Source organism: Rosa chinensis, chromosome 5 (assembly GCF_002994745.2).
Source record: "Rosa chinensis cultivar Old Blush chromosome 5, RchiOBHm-V2, whole genome shotgun sequence".
NCBI lineage: Eukaryota > Viridiplantae > Streptophyta > Magnoliopsida > Rosales > Rosaceae > Rosa > Rosa chinensis.
In genome coordinates, this window is record NC_037092.1 from 28,075,014 (window position 1) to 28,096,613 (window position 21,600).

The 21,600-nt window shown below is 39.1% G+C and overlaps 3 protein-coding genes across 4 annotated transcripts; all 3 read right to left on the bottom strand.

Annotated features, from left to right (window-relative positions):
* Positions 1-6,651: 6,651 nt before the first annotated feature.
* LOC112165331 (translation initiation factor IF-1, chloroplastic) lies at positions 6,652-7,851 on the bottom strand. 2 transcript variants are annotated; one of them, XM_040519429.1, is made up of 2 exons: positions 7,337-7,851; positions 6,652-6,962 (listed from the first exon to the last, which is right to left on the bottom strand). In XM_040519429.1, the coding sequence occupies exons 1-2, from the start codon at positions 7,691-7,693 to the stop codon at positions 6,936-6,938; spliced, it is 384 nt and encodes a 127-aa protein (XP_040375363.1). In that variant the 5' UTR covers positions 7,694-7,851; the 3' UTR covers positions 6,652-6,935. The 2 variants fall into 2 exon arrangements, with proteins under 2 accessions (XP_040375363.1, XP_024157594.1); XM_024301826.2 differs by lacking the exon at positions 6,652-6,962 and adding an exon at positions 7,043-7,147 and having other exon boundaries at positions 7,337-7,850.
* Positions 7,852-12,921: 5,070 nt separating this feature from the next.
* LOC112203570 lies at positions 12,922-14,217 on the bottom strand. The gene has a single exon (XM_024344516.1). It carries the CDS (start codon positions 14,215-14,217, stop codon positions 12,922-12,924), a length of 1,296 nt encoding a protein of 431 aa, XP_024200284.1.
* Positions 14,218-18,641: 4,424 nt separating this feature from the next.
* Positions 18,642-21,356, bottom strand: LOC112203571. The gene has a single exon (XM_024344517.1). It carries the CDS (start codon positions 21,354-21,356, stop codon positions 18,642-18,644), a length of 2,715 nt encoding a protein of 904 aa, XP_024200285.1.
* Positions 21,357-21,600: the final 244 nt, after the last annotated feature.

A 21,600-nucleotide genomic window follows, 5' to 3' on the forward strand; every position in this document is an offset into this window, starting at 1 on the left:
AGATGAGAACTCTAGAAAGATAATGAGATGAACAGAGAGCAGACCATGTAGCTCTTCTAGTTTTCTATATTAAAGATACATCAGATGCTTAGGCTCATCCTAATACTTGGAGATGTTGCTCGAACAAACTAAAGTACTAAACTTCACAAGACTAGATGTTTCTCAGCCACAAAAACACATAAACTAAGGTCATGGAACTATAAAATACAAAAGACTCAGACCATTTGATTTGATTTAACTAGGTTTACAAGAAACCAGAACCAACCATATATATATAGTGCACATTCCTCATCAGAAGAAAGACCTTCAGAATCACCATCACCATTGCCATCACCATCGTCTTCATCATCACTCAACTCCACGCTAGAGTCATTCTCCTCAGAGTCGGTAATTTCCTCATCACAAATATCTTCACAATCATCACTCCACGTATCATCCTCCTCCTCATTGTCGCTACCGCGGGATTGGGGTCGCACGAAAGTAGAGTCCAATGCCCCGCCGAGCCCAAGCCCATCAACCTTTGGCGACGGCGGCTGTTGATAAAGATACTAGTGGAGACTTGAAAGGTGAAGAAGCGGTTGCTGATTGGAAGGCTGGATTGTCTGAATGAGTTGTGGGTTTGGAGGAGTGGTCTTAGGGATGGAAGCGGCCAAGAAGAGGAGTGGGGCTTTGGCGTCTTTGAGGATGGTTTTGGTCGCCATTTGAGTAGTAGAATCGCTGTAAATCTGTATGTAATTATGATTTTATTTAATTAGGATATCCTGTAGTTATGGAAAGTTTGTTTCCTATTAGAGTTAGACTACTCCTTTGTGCTTGTATATATACCCTCATTGTGGGATGAATAGAATTATCCAATTAACCTTGAATTAAAGTATTCTTTTCTACTTGGTATCAGAGCAGGTTCAATCCTTTGAACTTGCGCTGTATCCTTTGAATCCTAAATCCCAAAGAACACCACAAACCGCTGCGTACCACCACTGTTGAAATCAAACCATCCTGAATTTCAAACCACCATCACCCTACCTTTTTTCGGAAAAAGAAAAAAAAACTTTTTTTTTCCAAGACATTCATATATCCATCTTGAAACCCTTGAAAATTCAATCTTGCAAAAATCATGAATTCCTCAATGATGCAATCAGAGAAACAGGCTATGGGGCATTCGGTGACTACCGAATTTTCTGTTATGGCTCAACGCAAACAAGGTCCTCCTCCAGGCTTCTCAGGACCTTCTCCACGTCGTCCTTTGGGCAAATCAAATCCATATGCAAACAAAAGGTGCGTTATCTGTGGGGAATTTGGTCATAACAAGGAGCGGTGCTATGAAGTGATTGGTTACCCTAATTGGTAGGACTTCACCAAGAAACTGCGAAAGAATCTGGGCAAGGCCGCTGTTGCTACTACAGAGGAAATTTACCTAGACAATGCCTCTACTAATGTAGCGCAGTCAGGTATGAAGGGTAAGGTTACTTTTAATAGTACATGGATAATTGATACAGGTGTATTTGACCATATGACCAATGACCCAAGTCTTGTGAAAAACCTTAGACGTTCCCCTCAAGACGTTGTCTCTACTGCTGATGGTACTCCAACTCCGGTCACCAGAGAAGGTTCTATTGCTTTATCTGATACCTTAACCCTTGAATCTGTCTTAGTTGTTCCATCACTAGCTTATAATCTCCTGTCTGTTGGTCAAATTATTTTAACTTTTTCATGTATTGTGACCTTCTATCCGTCTTTCTGTGTGTTTCAGGACATTCTGACTCGACGGAATCTTGGTTATGGTGTTAGAAGGGGGAAATTATACTTTCTGGATCTGACAGAGACTGGAAAGAAACATAAGCATCTTTTGGGACAAGCAAATCAGATCAACGGGGTAGAGAATGCGAAGGAAGCTGTGTGGTTATGGCATCGCTGTTTAGGTCATCTATCCTTTAGTTATCTTAAGAAGCTGCAATCTCATTTGTTTTCAGTTGTTAGTGATTTGGATTTCCACTGTGACAGTTGTGAACTGGCCAAGAGTCACCGTATTTCATGTTCACCAAGTCTTAATAAAAGTCATGTTCCTTTTATGAAGATTCACTCTGATGTCTGGAGTTCTGCGAAAATTCCTTCTCTTTTTGGAGCTCGGTATTTTGTAACTTTTATTAATGATTGCACTCGCATGACATGGGTGTCATTACTGAAGAATAAGAGTGATGTATTTGGAATGTTTACCGAATTTCACAAAATGGTGGCAACTCAGTATCAACAATCCATCAGAGTGTTTCAATTGGACAATGGTGGAGAGTTTGTGAATGGCCCTATGATTGAGTTTTGCCAGTCACATGGAATTCGTCATCAAACCTCCAATTCTTATACCGCTCAACAGAATGGTTTAGCAGAACGGAAGAACAGGCAGTTGATGGAAGTTGTTCGTGCTTCCTTGTTTGGCATGAATGTACCTCGGTCCTACTGGGAAGAAGCAGTGAAATCAGCAGCATATCTTATCAACCGTACTCCTTCACGGGTGATTGAGTTTCAAAATCCTCATCAGAAGCTTTATACACTTTTGACCATCCCTTCTATGCCTAATTTGGAGCCCCGGGTGATTGGGTGCACATCTTATGTTCATATTCCCAAGCCTCAACGCAGCAAGCTTGATCCCCATGCCCGTAAGTGTATATTTGTTGGTTATGCTGACTTCCAGAAGGGTTATTGATGTTATGATCCTTTTACTAGCACTATACATGTCTCTCTTGATGTTGCTTTTTGTGAATCCGAGCCTTATTACTCAAGGGAAGCTTCTCAGTCTTCCCTTTAGGGGGAGAGAGGTTGTGAAGGGAATCCTCGTTCTATTATTGATTTTGATGTCTTTGAAGACTTAGAAAATTTGGATGAACGATTTGAAGGTAGAAATTCGGAAACAGAAAATGCAGTTGCCGAACAGAGCATTGTGAATTCCGAAACAGAAAATGCGACTGTTGAACAGAGTGCAGTTGCCGAACAGAGCATTGTGAATTCCGAAACAGAAAATGTGACTACTGAACAGAGTGTTATGAATTCTTAAACAAAAAATGCAACTGCCGAACAGAGCGTTGTGAATTCTGAGACAGAAGAGACTACATTTCTGGATAGTTTGAATCAAAATCAAAACGTATCTGAAGCTCACACACAAGATATTCCCCCTTCTGCATCACCAACTGAAGATCAAAATGATCCACCTCAGGTACCCCTAAACTTTAATGAGTCTTCTGGGTTAGAAAGTGTCGAACCTAGGAAATCACAAAGGGTTACCAAGGGAATTCCTAAGAACAATATGAACCAAATATCAAAGCCAAAGCTAAATACCCTATAGCTAATTTTATGTCTAACCATAGGATTTCTGGGTCACATGCACTTGTTGTTGATCAATTATCTACTGTATCTATTCCTAGTAACGCGCAGGATGCATTGACCGATCCAAAATGGACAAAGGCGATAAATGAAGAATTGGAAGCTCTTCAAAAGAATGCAACATGTGAGCTAGTACCTATACCGGTTGGAAAGAAGACTGTAGGATGTCGTTGGGTATTTACTGTGAAGCTTAATGCAGATGGAACTATTAATAGATACAAGGCGAGGTTGATTGCCAAAGGATATACACAACGCTATGGGATTGATTATGAGGAGACTTTTGCACTTGTGGCAAAGATTAATACTGTCCGGATTCTAATCTCACTTGCAGCAAACAAAGATTGGCCCTTGCACTAGTTTGATGTGAAGAATGAGTTTCTTAATGGGAATTTGGAGGAAGAAGTGTACATGGATGTGCCCCCAAGTGTTAAGAATTACCCAAGTAATGTTGGCAAGGTGTGTAAATTGAAGAAGTCTTTGTATGGCTTGAAGCAGTCTCTAAGAGCTTGGTTTGGAAGATTTTCAAAGTCCATGAAAGCCTTTGGATACAGACAGAGCAATTCTGACCATACCTTGTTTATCAAACGCAAGAATGGTAAGATTACAGCTCTTATTGTGTATGTTGATGACATGATTGTTACAGGGGATGATCCGAAAGAGATGAATGAATTGCAAAAGTATCTGTCAAAGGAGTTTGAAATGAAGGATCTGGGACAACTGAAGTATTTTCTGGGTATTGAAGTTGCAAGGTCTAAGAAGGGGATTTTGCTTTCACAAAGGAAGTATGTCCTTGATTTACTTGCTGAAACGGGGATGCTGGACTGCAGACCAATGGAGACACCCATTGAGATGAATCACAGACTTGCTATTTATCCTGATCAAGTTCCAACTGATAAAGGGAGGTATCAACGTCTTATAGGAAGGTTGATTTATCTTTCACATACTAGACCTGATATTGCTTATGCTGTGAGTGTTGTTAGTTAATTTATGCATTGTCCTAGTGTAGAGCATATGGATGCAGTCTTTCGTATTTTGAGGTACTTGAAGATGGCGCCAGTTAAAGGGTTACTGTTTCAGAAAAAAGATGAATTGGAAGTTGTTGGGTACACAGATGTAGATTGGGCTGGTGATAAAACTAACAGACGTTCTACATCTGGGTACTTCACTTTTGTTGGAGGGAACCTTGTCACTTGGCATAGCAAAAAGCAGAAAGTTGTTGCCAGATCAAGTGCAGAAGTTCCGAGGTATGGCACACGGAGTCTGTGAAATGTTGTGGATTCATAATATCTTGAAAGACCTGGGTTACAAGCTTAAAAAGCCTATGGATTTGCATTGTGATAATATAGCTGCCATTGAGATTGCACATAATCCAGTTCAGCATGATAGAACAAAGCATGTGGAGGTTGACCGTCATTTTATTAAAGAAAATCTTGACAGAAAGGTTATTCGCTTTTCATTTATAAACTCAGAGGAGCAATTAGCTGATGTTCTTACTAAAGGAGTGTTCAGAAAGGTATTTGACAACTCAGGTAACAAGTTGGGCATGATAGACATCTATGCACCAACTTGAGGGGGAGTGTAGAATCGCTGTAAATCTATATGTAATTAGAATTTTATTTAATTAGGATATCCTGTAATTATGGAAAGTTTGTTTCCTATTAGAGTTAGACTACTCCTTTGTGCTTGTTTATATACCTTCATTGTGGGATGAATAGAATTATCAAATTAACCCTGAATTGAAGTATTCTTTTCTACTTGAGTGACTGACTGACTGACTTTGTTTTCAACTGTTTTGGCGGCTCCAATGGGAATTGGGTGGATTTAGGGTTTAGAAGTAGAAAAGTAGATCTGGCTACAATCAACGAAGTCTAGCACCAAATAAAGCCGCCCCCTTACTTTATCATAGTAGCCAACATTTTGGAAGTCTTAAAGATTCTATACCAATGATATGCGATAATAATCGACATCACGAGATAAGTAGGATGAGATTCAAATTGTCTATGTAAGTTTATGTTTAACTATAACCCTAAAGAGACCATGTTACCAAGGGATATGAGTAGTTCTGGTTTCCCCAAGTTGTTGGGAGATACTATGGCTACACCGGGTCATTCCCGTATTATGTAATCTTTGATTTTATGGAATAAAATTTTTTATATTCTCAAAAAAAAGGAAGAAGACCATGTTACCAAGGGATGGAAGTTTTAGTAACAATATTACTTGGGTTACCATAACCAGTGGCATTAAAGTGCACAACCAAACTAGGTTCCAGGAGTCACTAGATTGGTGCCGCAGATTCAATTTTCTTGCCATTGATTTACGTGGTTAACTCCGAACTTCTTGATTTTGTACTTCGTTCCATTGTAAGCAGGAGGCAATTTGCTTGAAAACTCCGTTTCTTCAATTTGGAAGTACTAATAAGGTTCTTAACGCAGCAATGTTAGCTCAGTGGTTAGAACACCCACTACCTATGTACGAAGTCATGGATTCGAGTCACCATGGGGGGAGGAGTGAAACCCTTTGATCATCTTTTATAAAAAAAAAAAAAAATAAGGTTCTTAACGCAGCAAGTATGGGGAAGGCAAAGTTTGTCTGAAACTACTTCATCACGTCCCCATGAAACTTCGCAATCAGCAACGTCTCATGAAGTGCCTCTCATATCAGCAGTGCAGTTGAAACGTCTACTAAATAAAAATACTAATACACTGATTTTCGTGAACTTTCTTTACCATTGTATAGTTTCATTTCTCAAAGGCAGTTAGAGTTCAGTGCACAGCAGTGACAGCACCAGTGGCTTGACTAAATAAATTGTAAGCATGGTGGACGTGAAAAATGTTCAAATTTGTAAACATTGAACAATCAGTGAATTTGAATTTCAAAAATTGTAACATTAAAGGTCGATAGCAACTCTGTAATTCCATGACACAACCAATTTGGGAGCTCCCAAGAATAATGAGGAACATTTAGTCAATATATCAGACATGGATGCATCTTCTGGTCATATATACATTGAAGATGGAACTAGAAAAGCATAACCCACCAAAGCCAGCACAATAACAAGCAAAAAAGTTAAGCAACCAAAAGTAATGCAACTCACTGCCTCACTGGCTGCAGCTGAACTCCATGACCACTCACCCTAGCCATTTTCACCACCACCCTAGCTTACACAAGGATTTCAATCCATATTCTCTAATCCTATCCTCTCATCTCATACCAAAACATCCTGTACCACTCGAGCCACCTCTACTGTCATCATGTACCTCCTCATACCCATCTCTAAACTTGCATCAACAATGCCATACCATCACAGAACACTCAAGCAGGGATGGCAACGAACCAGATGGATATCCGCAGAAACCCCACAAGGCCGACCTCCCTCTAACCTTGGGATGAGAGTATCCTTTGATTATTTTCGCCTTCCCTCCACTCGGGCCATCTCTAGTTCTCTACTCACCTCACTCATCTATTACTATTCCAAACCGCCACTAGCATCACTACCCTCGCCTCGTCTATCCTTCACAATCTCACAGATTCATAACATCCTCCCATACACCATGAGCCAAAATTCATATCACAAGGCTTTGGCTCCTTTCCTGATCGATGACCAAATCAACCAACTAGTAAATAAAACTGGAAGTATTTCAATAAATAGAAACCAATTCATACACCACTGTTGCAAAAGCAGAGTAACAGTTAATGTAATTGCTCAAAAATCATGGGACATCAAAACATTGTACATTTGAAACTGCAGCAACCATTATAATTCCCAGTAACAAACCTGCAATTACATGATAAAATTCGACTTTCAAACACAACCCTTCTTCTCAAATTCACAAATACACACAACAATATTGTTTCAGTGTCACTTGCAAATACAAAATTAAAAAAAAAAGGATTATCAGGGAGAATCCCTAGTGTTACGGAGTCTATAAACAATTCGACCTCTAGTAGTATCATAGCGACTGACCTCAACTTTGACTCTATCCCCAGGCAAAATCCTAATGAAACTCTTTCGGATTTTCCCAGAAATGTATCCTATGATGTTGTCCGCGTTGTCTAATCGGATTCGAAACATGCCGTTCGGGAGCGACTCCGTGACCAGACCCTCTGCGCTGAACTTCTGCTCCTCAACTTTCGGGGATTTACTCATGGCAACGATGTTGGGACAACGTTTGGAGATGAGGATTGAGGTTCCGAGGTGAAGCTGAGGTTTTGGGTTTGGTTGGAATTTGAGGGAGGGTGGGGTGAGGGTTGGGGTTTTGGAGTGGAGGGGAGAGTGGAGGATTGGGTGGTGGAGTGAGGATGATGATGTTGAGGTTAACATGGTGGTGGTTAATGGTGATGGGGTGATGGGTTCTGGTGCTCTCTGTGTTTTATGGGTGGAGACTGAGAGAGGAGGACCGGAGGAAAGAGGGAAGGGATTGGGTTGGGGATTTAGGGAGATTGTTGAAGTAAATGTTGGAGAATGCTGAGGGTATTTCTATAGTTTCCACTGAAAGACTTGCTATCTGCCGTAGGGCTAATTTGGAATTGCCTTGCTCTTATAAAATAGGGTTTTTGTCCATTTATTCCATTTCTAGGGATTTTTTTCCCACTAACCCCATTAAGTTTTTTTAATTCTCTCTTACCCAATACACTCTAAGGGAGTCTTCCTTAATACCCCATTAAGATTTTTTTTTTGTTTTAATTTTTTTTTAATACCATTCTACCCCTAACCCCTTTGTTACTTAGAGAGAGAGAGAGAGAAAATGGAAGAGAGAGAAACCATAGGAGACTTCGCCGGAGCCCGTCACCGGCCGCCCGAATCCGGACCGGTCGCCGGATTCCGGCCAACTTTTGCCGGATTCTGGTCACGGGCCGCCACTCACAAGGCTTGGCGTTGCGGTGAGCAGCACCGTTTTCATGGTAGAAGTGGAGGGCCGTGCGATGGGTTACTGAGCTTTCGGAGAGAGAGAGAGAGAGAGAGAGAGAGAGAGAGAGAGAGAGAGAGAGAGAGAGAGAGAGAGAGAGAGAGAGAGAGAGAGAGAGAGAGAGAGAGTTAGTTTCAGATCGGGAGGAGAAAGAGAGAGAAAGGGGGGGGAGAGAGAGAGAGAGAGAGAGAGAGAGAGAGAGAGAGAGAGAGAGAGAGAGAGAGAGAGAGAGAGAGAGAGAGAGTTAGTTTCAGATCGGGAGGAGAAAGAGAGAGAAAGGGGGGGGAGAGAGAGAGAGAGAGAGAGAGAGAGAGAGAGTTAGTTTCAGATCGGGAGGAGAAAGAGAGAGAAAGGGGGGGGGAGAGAGAGAGAGAGAGAGAGAGAGAGATTGATGTTGATGGCAGTCATTGTAACTCTTTAATTGGTTTGAGGGCGAAATGGTCCTTTCATGTTAAATTGAGTATGAGGGAACATAAATCTCTTGCTGGGGTAAGTGGGATAATTTTTCCTTATTTTGGGGCTTTGGGTCAAGGACCCTATAAAATAATAAAAATTATTAAAAAAAAAAAAAAGGTTTTAGTTTTAAGATAAGATATATGGTAATTTATAAAAAAAAAATAGATTTAATTAAAAATTATGCGTCATGATAGAAATGATAACAGATTATAGAAGCATTCAAGCCTTCAAGGTTACTTAAAAAAAACTGCTCTAAATCAAAATCACAAAGCAACAAAAACAAGTTTTTTTTTTATAATTTTTTTTAAGTCACATCAATCTCAAACTAGCCCTCAGTACATACGCAATTAATCTAACTTACTTTTATTTTTATCTTGCTACCTTTTTCTTTTTCTTGAGAAAACATTTATCCTTCCCTTCAGGCAAAGAAAATGAGGGCTATAAAATTATTGTTTTATTTATTTATTTATTTTATGTTAATTGCAATCTATTGTTCATTTTCTATTTATATGAGTTTGATTGTTAGTCTAACCGTAGGTGGATGATGATATAATATTATGTCGATGTGCTAGTGTACGTGTTAAAAGAGTTGCATGATCACATAGCTATTTATGAGGAGATTTTATCATTATGAACATTAATTTTTTTAATTTTTTTATAAACATTAACTTTTCTCCACACATACTCTGCATGTGCAAGTATTTTTTTTTATTTTTTTTAGAAAATAAAAAAGAAAACTGTTATTGCAAACAAAAGATAATGAGAGAGAAAAGTGGGTTATGGGTTTTTTTTTTTAATAAAAATACATTTGTAAATGTCATAATTGTCCTTGTGATTTAATTAATTATCAAAGTTTTTTTAATTTTCTAGGGCCATTTTTGTCAAAACAATTTATTTTGGCTTAAAAACTCTATTCTCTTAATAATAGTATAGATTACCATCAATTAATGCCAAACTTCAAAGTGAGTTGCCAAATCTATTTAATTTTGAACTAATAAGTTGCAGTGTTTTTTTTTTTTTTTGAAGAATAGATAATTTCATTACTTATCTATGACCAGAAGACACATACATCATAAGCTGTCTCACACCAAAAGTTCTAAATGACACAAGCCGCAAAGCAAATGACAAGTAACCCTTATTGTTAACAAAATTAGCACAATTTTTAAAACCTAGCCATATGAACACAAATCCACATTACCTAAATTCTTGCTAGAGCAACTCTAATTGCCTAGAGATCTCCATTGGTGTACAACTAGAGAAGCTAAACTTAAATAGCAAAAGACTAGAATCCAAATGCTAGATACCGGGCTAGCCCACACCAAACATATCAAGAGGTCCAACCCAAACCAGCCCAAGTCGAAGAGAGGAGGGAAAGTGGGCTGAAACACAAAGCCCAACCCACTACCCTATACCCTCGTCCCAGCACCCAAACCAGCAAGAGCTGGAATCCTAACGAGTTCGTCGGAGCTGTCGCTGCCGCCGAATTAGTCTCGTGGCCGCCCTACCCGAACAGTCATGGCATCCATACTGCGCACCAACCTGCTGGTATTTCGCCGCTACAACAACATGATCTCCTCCGATTCAAGGAAGATCCGCTTGCTTCCTCCGGACGACTGACGCAGCGCGTCCGATCTCAACACTGCCGCCACAAGACAATCAGAACTGCATCTCCTCAGCAAAGGTCTTCTATGATTTCTCACCCAAAACCCGAGTGTGCCTAAAACCCAAAATTGAGTTCGATACCTACCACCGACACCGCCGTCACTGTCTCAGAAGGCTCAACGCCGGAGCGGAGCGTTCTTTTCACAACAAGATGATCTTCAGGGCCGCCACAGTATTTTTGCATGAAACCTAGGATTTCGGCCTGGGTGCTCAGAGAAAACGGGAGCCTGAGTTTTAATAAGTTGCGGTGTGTTAAAATTAGAAGGGTTGTTGTAACTGGCCCAAAAGTCTTAAATTTCAGTTTTTATCAGTTTCAGTTTCACAATGATTTTTACCAGCTCAAGGTAGTGCGCATACCAACCTCGAAACAAATGTCAATCAGTCAATGGGTACTACAAGTACCATTCTCTATGAGACAGATTAAGCAAGTGTCAACAAGACAATGGGTGCATACCAACACGACAATGTCATCTAAACAATCAACAGGGCTATTTCACTCATCACAGTGGAACTTGTTAAACAACGACAAGTGTGGCCCGTGATCCACCATTGTGGGTGAGATCCACCCACTTATAAGTTACATTTTATTTGTCACTTTTCCAAATGGGATCTTTCCTCTCCAACAGAACTTTCTCATAATCTTCATAATATCCCCAAACCAACTAGGTTAATTATACCAAACTTCGGCTGCAAGTAGATGACGCAGCAAAGAGCAGACTCATACCACAAACGATGGCTTCCACTGCCGGAGAACAATTCTGTACCAGGATTAATCACAATTCAAAAGCTTGGTTTAGGTTGAAAGGGTCATACGCATGTGGAAGCGCACACATAAATGTAATTCTAAGGTAACAAGAAAGAGAATTTTCCTTTGAGTTTAGCAAGACCTTGAGGAGGACTAGAGAAAATACAAAGCTATCGAGTACTAGAAGTCTAGAACAGCATATGATCTTAAACGACCCCAAGCAAAATGCTTTAGAATGTGAAGTTTGTTCATCTTGATGTCCACAAAGAAGGAAATGAAGGCCTCTGCTACAAATAATGGAAAACAAGTAAGGAATACCTTTTTCTCAACAATCCATGAGGCTTTCGGCTGTCACCAAGATGTTGATGGAGTATGCAAGCTACCAACATGAAAACCCTTATGGTCATCTATCTCCTTCACTTCAAGCCACCAATCAGCTCTTTTTGAGCCGTCTTAAAGCTTAAGTGCATGATGAGCATGGCCAGCCTCCAGTGTAAAAATTTCAAGGATGAGAAGTAACATAAAAGGAGGTAACTAGGTAAGGTATAATGCTTTCAAATTATGGAAGAGTTAGAATCCCACAAAGACATGGGCATGAGTGTTAGAGACTAGGGACGTGGTGATCTTCAAGTCAATCCGTTGAAAACCTTGCTTGGACTTGATTGCATAGTTAGCTAGCCACTGCAGACATGAACACAGGTGAGAAGAAAAGAGGGAAAGATTCTTCTCTTGTGCTGTTAAGGATCCCCTTGATATAAGTTGAACCAAAAGGAGGAAACTGTGTGTTGATAAGAATCTCGGAATAAGTTGATGATTCCTGAAGATTGTATGAACTAAAGGTACATTCCCAACCAGACCTGAAGATTGAAATCATTGTATATCTACAGCCTACCATGCATAGACTTCCTATCTCAGCAATGTAAATCCCTTCAGCAGGATGTAACTCATTTTATTGTACCCTGTATTGCATATGATGTAGAAAGTGCTAACAACTTAACATACTAAGAATTCATAGAGCTTACCTTTTTGTTAATTAGGAACTCAAAGCAATCACATTCGGAGCAAAGCAAGATGTCTCTAGCAAAGAGTGTAGAATTTAAAGAGAGCAAAACTAGCACAAAAGTAAGTAGAACTCAAAGGCCTAGATTAAAGCTTACAGGGTTTGCATTGAAGACAGATAACGATAAAAACAAAAGCTTACAATTTATTTTCGGACGCAAAAGCCAAAATGCTCTAACATGACAAATAACAAAAGAAAATAGCAGCAAATAGCGAAGTTGTCCAATTCAATCTAAAGTCTCAATACAGACATGAGTGGTGTTATTTGACAAGACCACATGGTAATTAGGCTTCAAAAACTTTTTGGGACCTTCTTATCACCCAACTCCCTCAACTTTTGAGGAAGAAAGCAACGACCCCCAAACTTGTGCTGCAAGAAAATGATTACAGAAAACAGTAGAGCTCCCATAGGAATAATGAGATCCCAAGCAGTGGAGTAAAAACCAGCCACAGGACTTACAAAAACATATGGCTCTTCCAAGACCAAATCAGAGCTGCCAGTCCTGTAAAAATCATATGCATGTGGCAGGATTCGAACAAAAGTTGTTCCGATGTAGAACCCAACTGACAGAGCCTTATCCTTTGATTTGCAGACCATGTTGAGTACAATTTGAGGAAACAGAAAGCCATCCAACACCAAACCAGCATAAGCACCACAGCTACTTAAACCCAAAATGGGATGCTCTTGATGACTTGAATTCATCAGAAGCGCCATAGCAGCTAAAAACCCAACTGCATATACTGACAAAGCTTTCTTCTCTCATTCCAAAGGTCCTTCAAGGTCCCTTTCGCAGATCTTGCTGACCATGTTTGCTGCAAAAGGTTGAAGTGCAACAAGAAAGCTAGCATTATCATAACTGCTATTGCCCTCAGATTTGCCTGATCAACTTGAAGCCATCCATCACTTCCAATGAACACATCCTGGTAATCGGTGCTATAGGTGAGGATGGCTTCAAAGTAATATATAAGAGGTTTCAAAAACCCAAGGGTTAGAACTAGCAGCATCAAGATTGAAATGGAGGGAAGCACATCTGGACGTTTGTTCATATGGAAGAGTTGTAATGCCCCAAAAACATATGCAAGTGTGGTGGATATAAGAACCAAGGTGGTCTCCACCTCCAACCTACAAATGGATCGATCTGCTTCAGCCATAAACATGTCATCTGAAGACAAGTCTAAACGTTCAAAATGAAGAGGATCAGACTTTTTCCGTATGCTTTCAATGCTCCCCTTGACATAACCTGAGATCTTCCTCCCTGGAGTTGCTGGAGGCAACTGAAGTTTGAGTAGAATCTCACAATCTACAGAATCATCAGTTGGCTGTTGATCTATCTGGCCTAGATTTCGGCAGCCTACCATGCACATGCTTCCATCTGTATCATCATAGACCCCTTCAGCAGATATCACATTTGCAATTGACATATTACTCACATTGATGAATATAAAGAAGCTAATATTGTAAGGGCCGCTGTGGGTATATGCAAGTGAGTACGCATCTTCAATAAATGTTCCATATCTGTACAACCGATTTCCAACAGAAAGAGGATAAGAACGGCCCCGATCCACTACGCTTTTAGATCTTTTAGAAAACATATGGAACCTCATGTCATATAAAAAGGGATTTGTGTATACCTTGGTCTTGTAATCAGTGGCAGCAGCGTTCTTCTCTCTAGGGCACAACTTGGTTACCTTTTCAATTTGGGTATACTCATAGTTCTGACCTGCACATTGCACGTCTCCATCATAATTCATAAGACTACCAAATGCAATCTTTTCAAAGTAACCTGACTCTGCCACAGCTTTGTTGCTCCAAATGTGCCCTGCAGCATTTCTGGTATCTCTAATTGTCCATATTCCAGGAAATGTCAAGCTCAATCTTGTTGAGCAATCACCCACATGAGAATTGTTGAATGAACTTCTCGCGTCCAAGAAATGACATGCAACAACTTGTAGCTGAGTTTTGTTTACATCCCTTGATCCCTCCCCAACCAAAGTTGTATTGGGATTGAAAGTCATCTTATACCAGTGTTTTCATTGGTCTGCAAATTCTATCAGAACTCTCAACCTCCGGTTATCTTCCGAACACTCAATACCCCTTAATGCAACAATGCTAGGGAAAAGACCAGACCCAAAAAGAGGAGTAGTGGAGTTCTTGGCAGAAAGGCAATGGCTCGAATACTGAAGATAATATTCTGGTACTACTGAGATTACAGAACAAAATTTCTCCATCTGCAAAGAATCTTTGGGAGCATCACTTTCACTGGAGGAGCTATTATCATTAGATTTATTAGAAACCAAAGTGTACTGATAGTTCATACGAGGAAACATCAAAATAGAGATTGGTTCAAAATAATTGGGATCTTTCTGAGAAATCATCAAGCTCTCCAGGGTTCCACTAATCAACCTTGTAACACTAGAGAAATTCATGAGATTATGCAGCTTGAGAAGAGCAGGAACATCACTAGGCAGGTCACCTTGTTTGGAGTAAATAGAACCTGATCCCACCATGCAAAGCTTTCCCGAAGATTGTGACCAGAATCCATTTAGTGCAAATCTTATCGGACTTTGAGGCAGGCGATTTGTCAAGCTTCCCATGTGGTCAGTGTCTCTTTGAAATTGAAGACTTCCATGACAAACCTCGAATAAGTCTTGTACATCAGTTTCTTCAACGCTCCAGACATTGAACTCAACAGGATATGAGGGCTCATTATTGGGTTGATATGATCGTTTTGGACTACCGAATGCCACTGCCACCACCAGAATAGTAACCTGTATGGCTAAGGACGGAGGGATCAAAACTGGCATATCTTATTGGGATGGATTCAGGAACAGTTGAAGCATAATGACATAAGACAGTTTATCAGGTGTAGCAGACGATGAAATTGAGTTCAAAGAAAAGATGGTGAAAACAAAAAAGAATATCAGAAGCTTTGGCAGAGTGAACCACATCTTTAAAGAGGAGGTAGCAGAAAAGTTATACTTACTGGACATAGGCATAGGTTCTTTCCTTATTAATTTTGGGAAAAAAGATGAACAATAACATTAACGAAATGCTATGCAATGTGAAAATACTTCATATTAGAGTACTTGGCATTGCCTTATTCTGATATTCTAATTCTATACTTATCAGATGTTATTTTTGTACTTGGCATTGCATGTATTGGATTGTTTGATAGTAAAATTTATTGATAAAAAATGAATTATTTCAAATATTTCTTGTTTGACACTCTCAATAGTCAATAAACAAGGAATTGATGACAAAAAAAAAAATAAAACAAACAAAAGCCAAGACTGTTAAAACAAAGTTCCATTTGTATTTTATAATGCCTAAAAGAGATAAACATGATGGGAGATATGGTAAAAAACTATTTAAAAGTTTAACCAGCAAAAACAAACAAAACCCAAGACTGTGAAAGCAAAGATGAATTTTGTTTTGGTTCTCGTTTTTCCTGAACGGAATAAAAAGTAAAGGAATCAAGAATTTAGGGAATTATAAATGAACTCCAAAAGAAGCTTCTTACACTCATGAACCAACATACATAGAGTTCGAGTGCAAATTACATATAGAAACAAATAATTCTTGCCCAATGGCCATCAGGAACAGCCCTATTTTCTGCTTCAGTGCTAACATGATTACAGTTCGAAAAAAATAATGACAGTAAACACAATGCAACTAAAATTACAAGCATCAATTGCAGAAAAAGACAAAAAAGAAATCAATTTATTCCTAAACTGACCATGATCTTGGAATTGGTAACACAAGATCAGTAGCTCTAGTCAAATTAAGTTGAATTGCTCTGAGTTCATAAAGATTACTCTTGGTTCATACTTCATAGAATGAGAATCTAAATGACACAATGAAACTAATATACAAATAATAAATAACTAAAGAGCAAAGTTCATGCTTGAATGATGGTAATTAACCGTGAGTGTAGATGCATACTGTAAAAGACATTACCTTGCACAGCAAAGATTCAAGAGAGAAAAGAAAAGGCATGCATGAGACGTCATAGCAGAAGTCAGAGAGGTTAGAAAAAGAGGACCTTATTGGTTGGCTGGTCGATCAAACTCCCGGTTTTCTTAGTGTGGACTGTGGGCTGTGGTAATATGGGCATAGAATTAGCGTAATCGCCATCCAATTCTCCACCATCCCTCGTTACTTCATCTAATCCCAATTTCATTTTTAGAGAATAGATGATAATTACATAATAAGCAGCACTCACATTAAACAATATACCATGGCCTACTCAATTCTTCTGGTACAAACCAATCAATTTTCCTAAGGGCTAATAAGAGATTGATTTTTATAAATCGAGTCTAATCAACACACTACGACACTAAACACATAACAAACAAGAGAATTGTTGTTAACACACTCTAAATTGTTATCAACACATCTCTGCATCTTCAAAGACAACTTTTCGAAGCATAACCTATATAATAAAAACTAATTAAAAAGTGCAAAATGGTGTGTTAAAAACAACTCCAGATAACTTGTTATAGGAAAGATAAAAACAAAAATTATGTACATATGGAGCACAATTAACATTTCTTTAGTACAAACGAGTCTGTAGAAATTATAGAGAGCAAAGGTAGCACAAAATAAAATAAATATCACACTGAACACCTTAAGCGATGAAAATATGAAGCAAAAGCTTACATTTTATTCTCTGAACTGAAAGGTAGATGCTTAACATATGAAAGAAAGAAAGTAGCAGCAGCAGAAGCAGATAGAGAATGTCCAATGGAAATGCATACAAGAAAGAAATGATTATTTGACCAGATCACTTTCAAAATCAGGCTAGAGTTGCTTGACTAACTGTAGGGACCTTCTCCTATGTATCCAACTCTCTCCAATTTGGAGAAAGAAAGCAACGACCCCCAAACTTCTGCTGCAAGAAAATGATTGCAGAAAACATTAGAGCTCCCATAGGAATAATGACATCCCAAGTAGTGGAGTAAAACCAAGCCACAGGAGTTGGAAAAACGTATGGCTCGTCCAAGACCAAATCATATATGCTAGTCTTGTAAAGACCAAATGCATGTGGCAGGATTCGAAGAAAAGTTGTTCCAATGAGAACCAAATTGACAGAACTTTTTTCTCATTTGCCACCTGTTACATACAACTAGCAATCCAGTCAGCGCATTTGCGTATGCGATAACATTGAAGGCATACGACATGCATTTTCTAACACAATTGTTGGGGTGAGGATGAAACTGAGTTCAAAGAAAAGGTGGTGAATACAAAGAAAAAGTGAGTTTATGAGGATGAAACTGAGCATAAGACAGTTCATGAGGTGTAACAGAGGATGAAACTGAGTTCAAAGAAAAGGTGGTGAAAACAAAAAGGAATATGAGAAGCTTTGGGAGTTTGTACCACATGTTTAAAGAGGTGCTAGCGGAAAACTTATACTTCCTGGAGATAGTTATAGATTCTTTCCTTATTTATAATGGAAAAAGATGAACTACAGTAACAAGAACAAAATACAATGCCATGTCAAATTACTGTGATACTACTACTTGTACTCTGATATTTTGATCCCTCTCCTGATGTTCCACTTAGCATTGTCCATATATACTGTTTTATTATAAGACTATTGATTAAAAAACAGAGGAACTATATTTCAAATTAGATTTTATTTGATATAAGGAGTTGATGACAAAAAAAAAAAAAACAGTCAAAACCTAGACTAGCTGTGAAAACAAAGATGAATTTGTTTTTTCCTGAATGCCTAAAAGGGATAAAGATGATGGGGTTGTAGGAAGGAAAAATATTTAAGGACTTCTCATAACCAAAGAAAACAACAAAAACCAAGACTAAGAAAACAAAGATCAATTTTTGTTCTTTTCCCTAATTATGAAGGGAAAAATTAAAGGAAACAATTCAGGGGAATGATAATTGCACTCCAAAACAAACATAGTAAGTCCCAAGTCAATAACCAACATTGCGTATTCAACTCTCTCTAGCCAGCCAAAGGCTAAGGACAACCTCAATGAATATCTACTTGGACAGTAGTCATAACCATGTTTAATAAAATATAGCATACCTGTATCTAAGACATTCATCTGTACAGCAGAGATGTAAGAGAAAAAGCAAAAATCGCCAAGAAAAAGCTAGAAGACACTGAGACAGATGCTAAGAAGTCATAGAGTTTCAAACTGAAATTTAATTTGATTTGCTAGCATAAAGAGAAGAATGAGAAGAATCCAAACCTTTGTATTAGGATTTAAGCACTGCTCAGCCTGAGCAACAGCATAAGAAATAAATTTCTGACCAAAAGCCTAGATGCTTAACATAAAATAGAAATAAATTGAAGAAAATAGCACCAGGAAGCTAAGGGTGTAATTCTGTCTGCAGTTACATACATACAAATGGTAGAGCATCCACAGGTAATGAATTACCAGAAATGGAGTGTTATTTGACAAAAACCCTTTGGCGGTTAGGCTTCAATTACTTCTGGAATTTTCTCATATGCACCCGACTCTCTTAACTTTTCAGGAAGAAAGCAACGACCCCCATACTTCTGCTGCAAGAAAATGATGACAGCAAACAGTAGACCTCCGATAGGAATGATGGCATCCCAAGCAGTGGAGTAAAAAGCAACAAGAGGACTTGCATAGATGTACGGCTCTGCCAAGACCCCACCAGAGATGTGAACCCTGTAAAGATCATATGCATGTGGCAGGACTCGAACAAAAGTTGTTCCAGTATAAAATGAAACTGACAGAGCTCTTTCCTTCGATTTGTAGACCATGTTGAGTAAAATCTGAGGCAACAGAAAACCATCCACTACTAAACCAGCATAAGCACCACAGCCGCCAAAACCCAACATAGAATGCTCTTGAAGCTTTGAACTCATCAGCAGCACCATAGCAACTAAAACCCCTATGGCATATATTGATACAGCCTTCTTCTCCACATCCCAAAGCTGCTTATAGATTCCTTTAGTGGATCTTGCTGACCAAATTTTCTGCAAAAGGCGCAATTGCAGCAAGAAAGCTACCATTGTTTGTACTGTTATTACTCTTACAATGAACTGAGAAAGTTGAACCCGCCCACCACTTCCAAGAAAAGGGTTTTGGTGATCAGTGTTATCCATGAAGATCGCTTCAAAGTAATACATAAGACGTATCATGTAGCCAAGGGTTAGAATTACTACCATTAAGATTGATATGGATGGAAGCACGTCCGGATGCCGTTTCACATGAAAAAGTTGTAATGCCCCAAAAACACATGCAAGCGTGATGGTCATAAGAATCAAGATGACCTCGACCTCCACCCTTCGATAGGAATCAGCTATGAAACTGTGAGCTGGAGACAATTCTATATGATCAAAATGAAGAGGATCAGACTTTTCCCGTGTGCTTACAATGCTTCCCTTGAAGAAACCTGAATTCTTCCTCGCTGGATTTGGAGGCCACTGAAAATTGAGTAGAATCTCACAATCTACAGAATCATTTATTGGCTGCTGATCTGTTGAGCCCACATTTCGGCAGCCTACCATGCACAGGCTTCCTTCTGTATAATCATAGATCCCTTCAGCAGAAATCAGATTTGTAACTGATGTACTGCCCAAATCGATGAATATTTGGTAGCTAATACTGTAGGGGCTGCTGTTGTTATACTCAATTGAGTCTGTATCTCTAATTGAATATGATTCCGGTCCATACAATTGATTTCCAACAGAAAGAGGAGAGAAATAACCCCATTCAACTTCCCCTTCAGATTTTCTAGCAGCCATATTAAATCTCAAACCATAAGGAAATGGATTTGGGGATAAGTTGGTGTTCTGAGCATTAGCAGCAGTCCTGTTTCTTCTGGGGCACAACTTGGTTACTTTGTCAATTTGGGTATACTCATATTTCTGACCTTTAAGTAGAACACCTCCAACATAAGTCTCATGACTTTCAAATGTTATATTCTCAAAGTAGCCCGATTCTGTGACAGTTTTGTTGCTCCAAATGTGCCCTGCTGTGCTTCTGGTATCTCCAATTGTCCATATTCCAGGAAATGACAAACTCAGTCCTATTGAACAATCACCCACATGAGAATTATTGACAAGATGTGTTGCATCCAAGAATCGACAAGCAACCACATGTAGCTGATTTTTCTTTGCATTCCATGACCCCTCTCCAACAAAGGTTGTATTGGGATATAAGGCCCTATGATACCAGTGTTTGGTCTTGTCTGAAAATTCTACCAGAACTCTCAACCTTCTTTGATCTTCCAAACACTCAATATCCCTTAATGCGACAATGCGAGGCAAAAGACCAGACACAGAAAGTGGAGTAGTACAGTTCTTTGCAGAAAGACAATGGCTCAAATACTTGAGATCAAATTCATGGACTGGTACTACTCCTGAGAATGCAGAGCAAAACTTCTCCATCTGCAAAGAACCCAAGAGGGCATCACTTCCACCAGAAGAGCTGTCATCATCAGATATATTTGAAACCAAAGTGTACTGGTAGTTTATACGAGGAAGTATCAGCATAGAGATTGGTTCAAAATAATTGGGATCTTTCTGAGAACTGGTCAAGCTCTCTAAGGTTCCACTAATCAGACTTGAAATACTAGTGAAATTCATGAGATTATTCAACTTCAGAAGAGCAGGAACATCAATAAGCAGATCACCTTGTTTCAAGTAAATAGAACCTGATCCAACCATGCAAAGCTTTCCAGAAGATATTGACCAGAACCCACTAAGTTCAAACCTCACCGAACTTTGAGGCTCGCGACTTCTGACGTTTCCAGGATGGTAATTGTCTCTCTCAAATTCAAGACTTCCTTGAACATTGAATAAGTTTTGTATGTCAGTTTCTCTGACACTCCAGGCATTGAATTCAATTGGATTTGGGTGCTCATAATGAAGTTGACGTGCTGGTCTTGGACTACGAATGCCACCACCACTGCCCCCGCCAATATAGAAACCTGTATGGTGAAAGACAGAGGAATCTAATGCAGCATATCTTTTCGGGTTTGACTCAGGAACAATTGAAGCACAGTGATCAGCATAAGTGAGTTCATCAGGTGTAGCAGAGGATGAAACTGAGTTCAAAGAAAAGATGGCGAAAACAAAGAAGAATATGAGAAGCTTTGGCAGAGTGCACCACATCTTTAAAGCGGTGGTAGCAGAAAATTTATACTTCCTGGACATAGGCATAGGTTCTTTCCTCATTAATTTTGGGAAAAAAGATGAACAAGAACGATGACAAAATGCTATGCAACTGAAAATACTTCATATGAGTACTTGGCACTGCCTTTATTCTGATATTCAAACACACTTATAAGCTGTTAGTTTATGTATTTAACATTGGATATATTGGATTGTTTGATTGTAAATTTTATTGATAACAAATGAATTATTTCACATGATTTTCTTGTTTGACTCTCTCAATTGT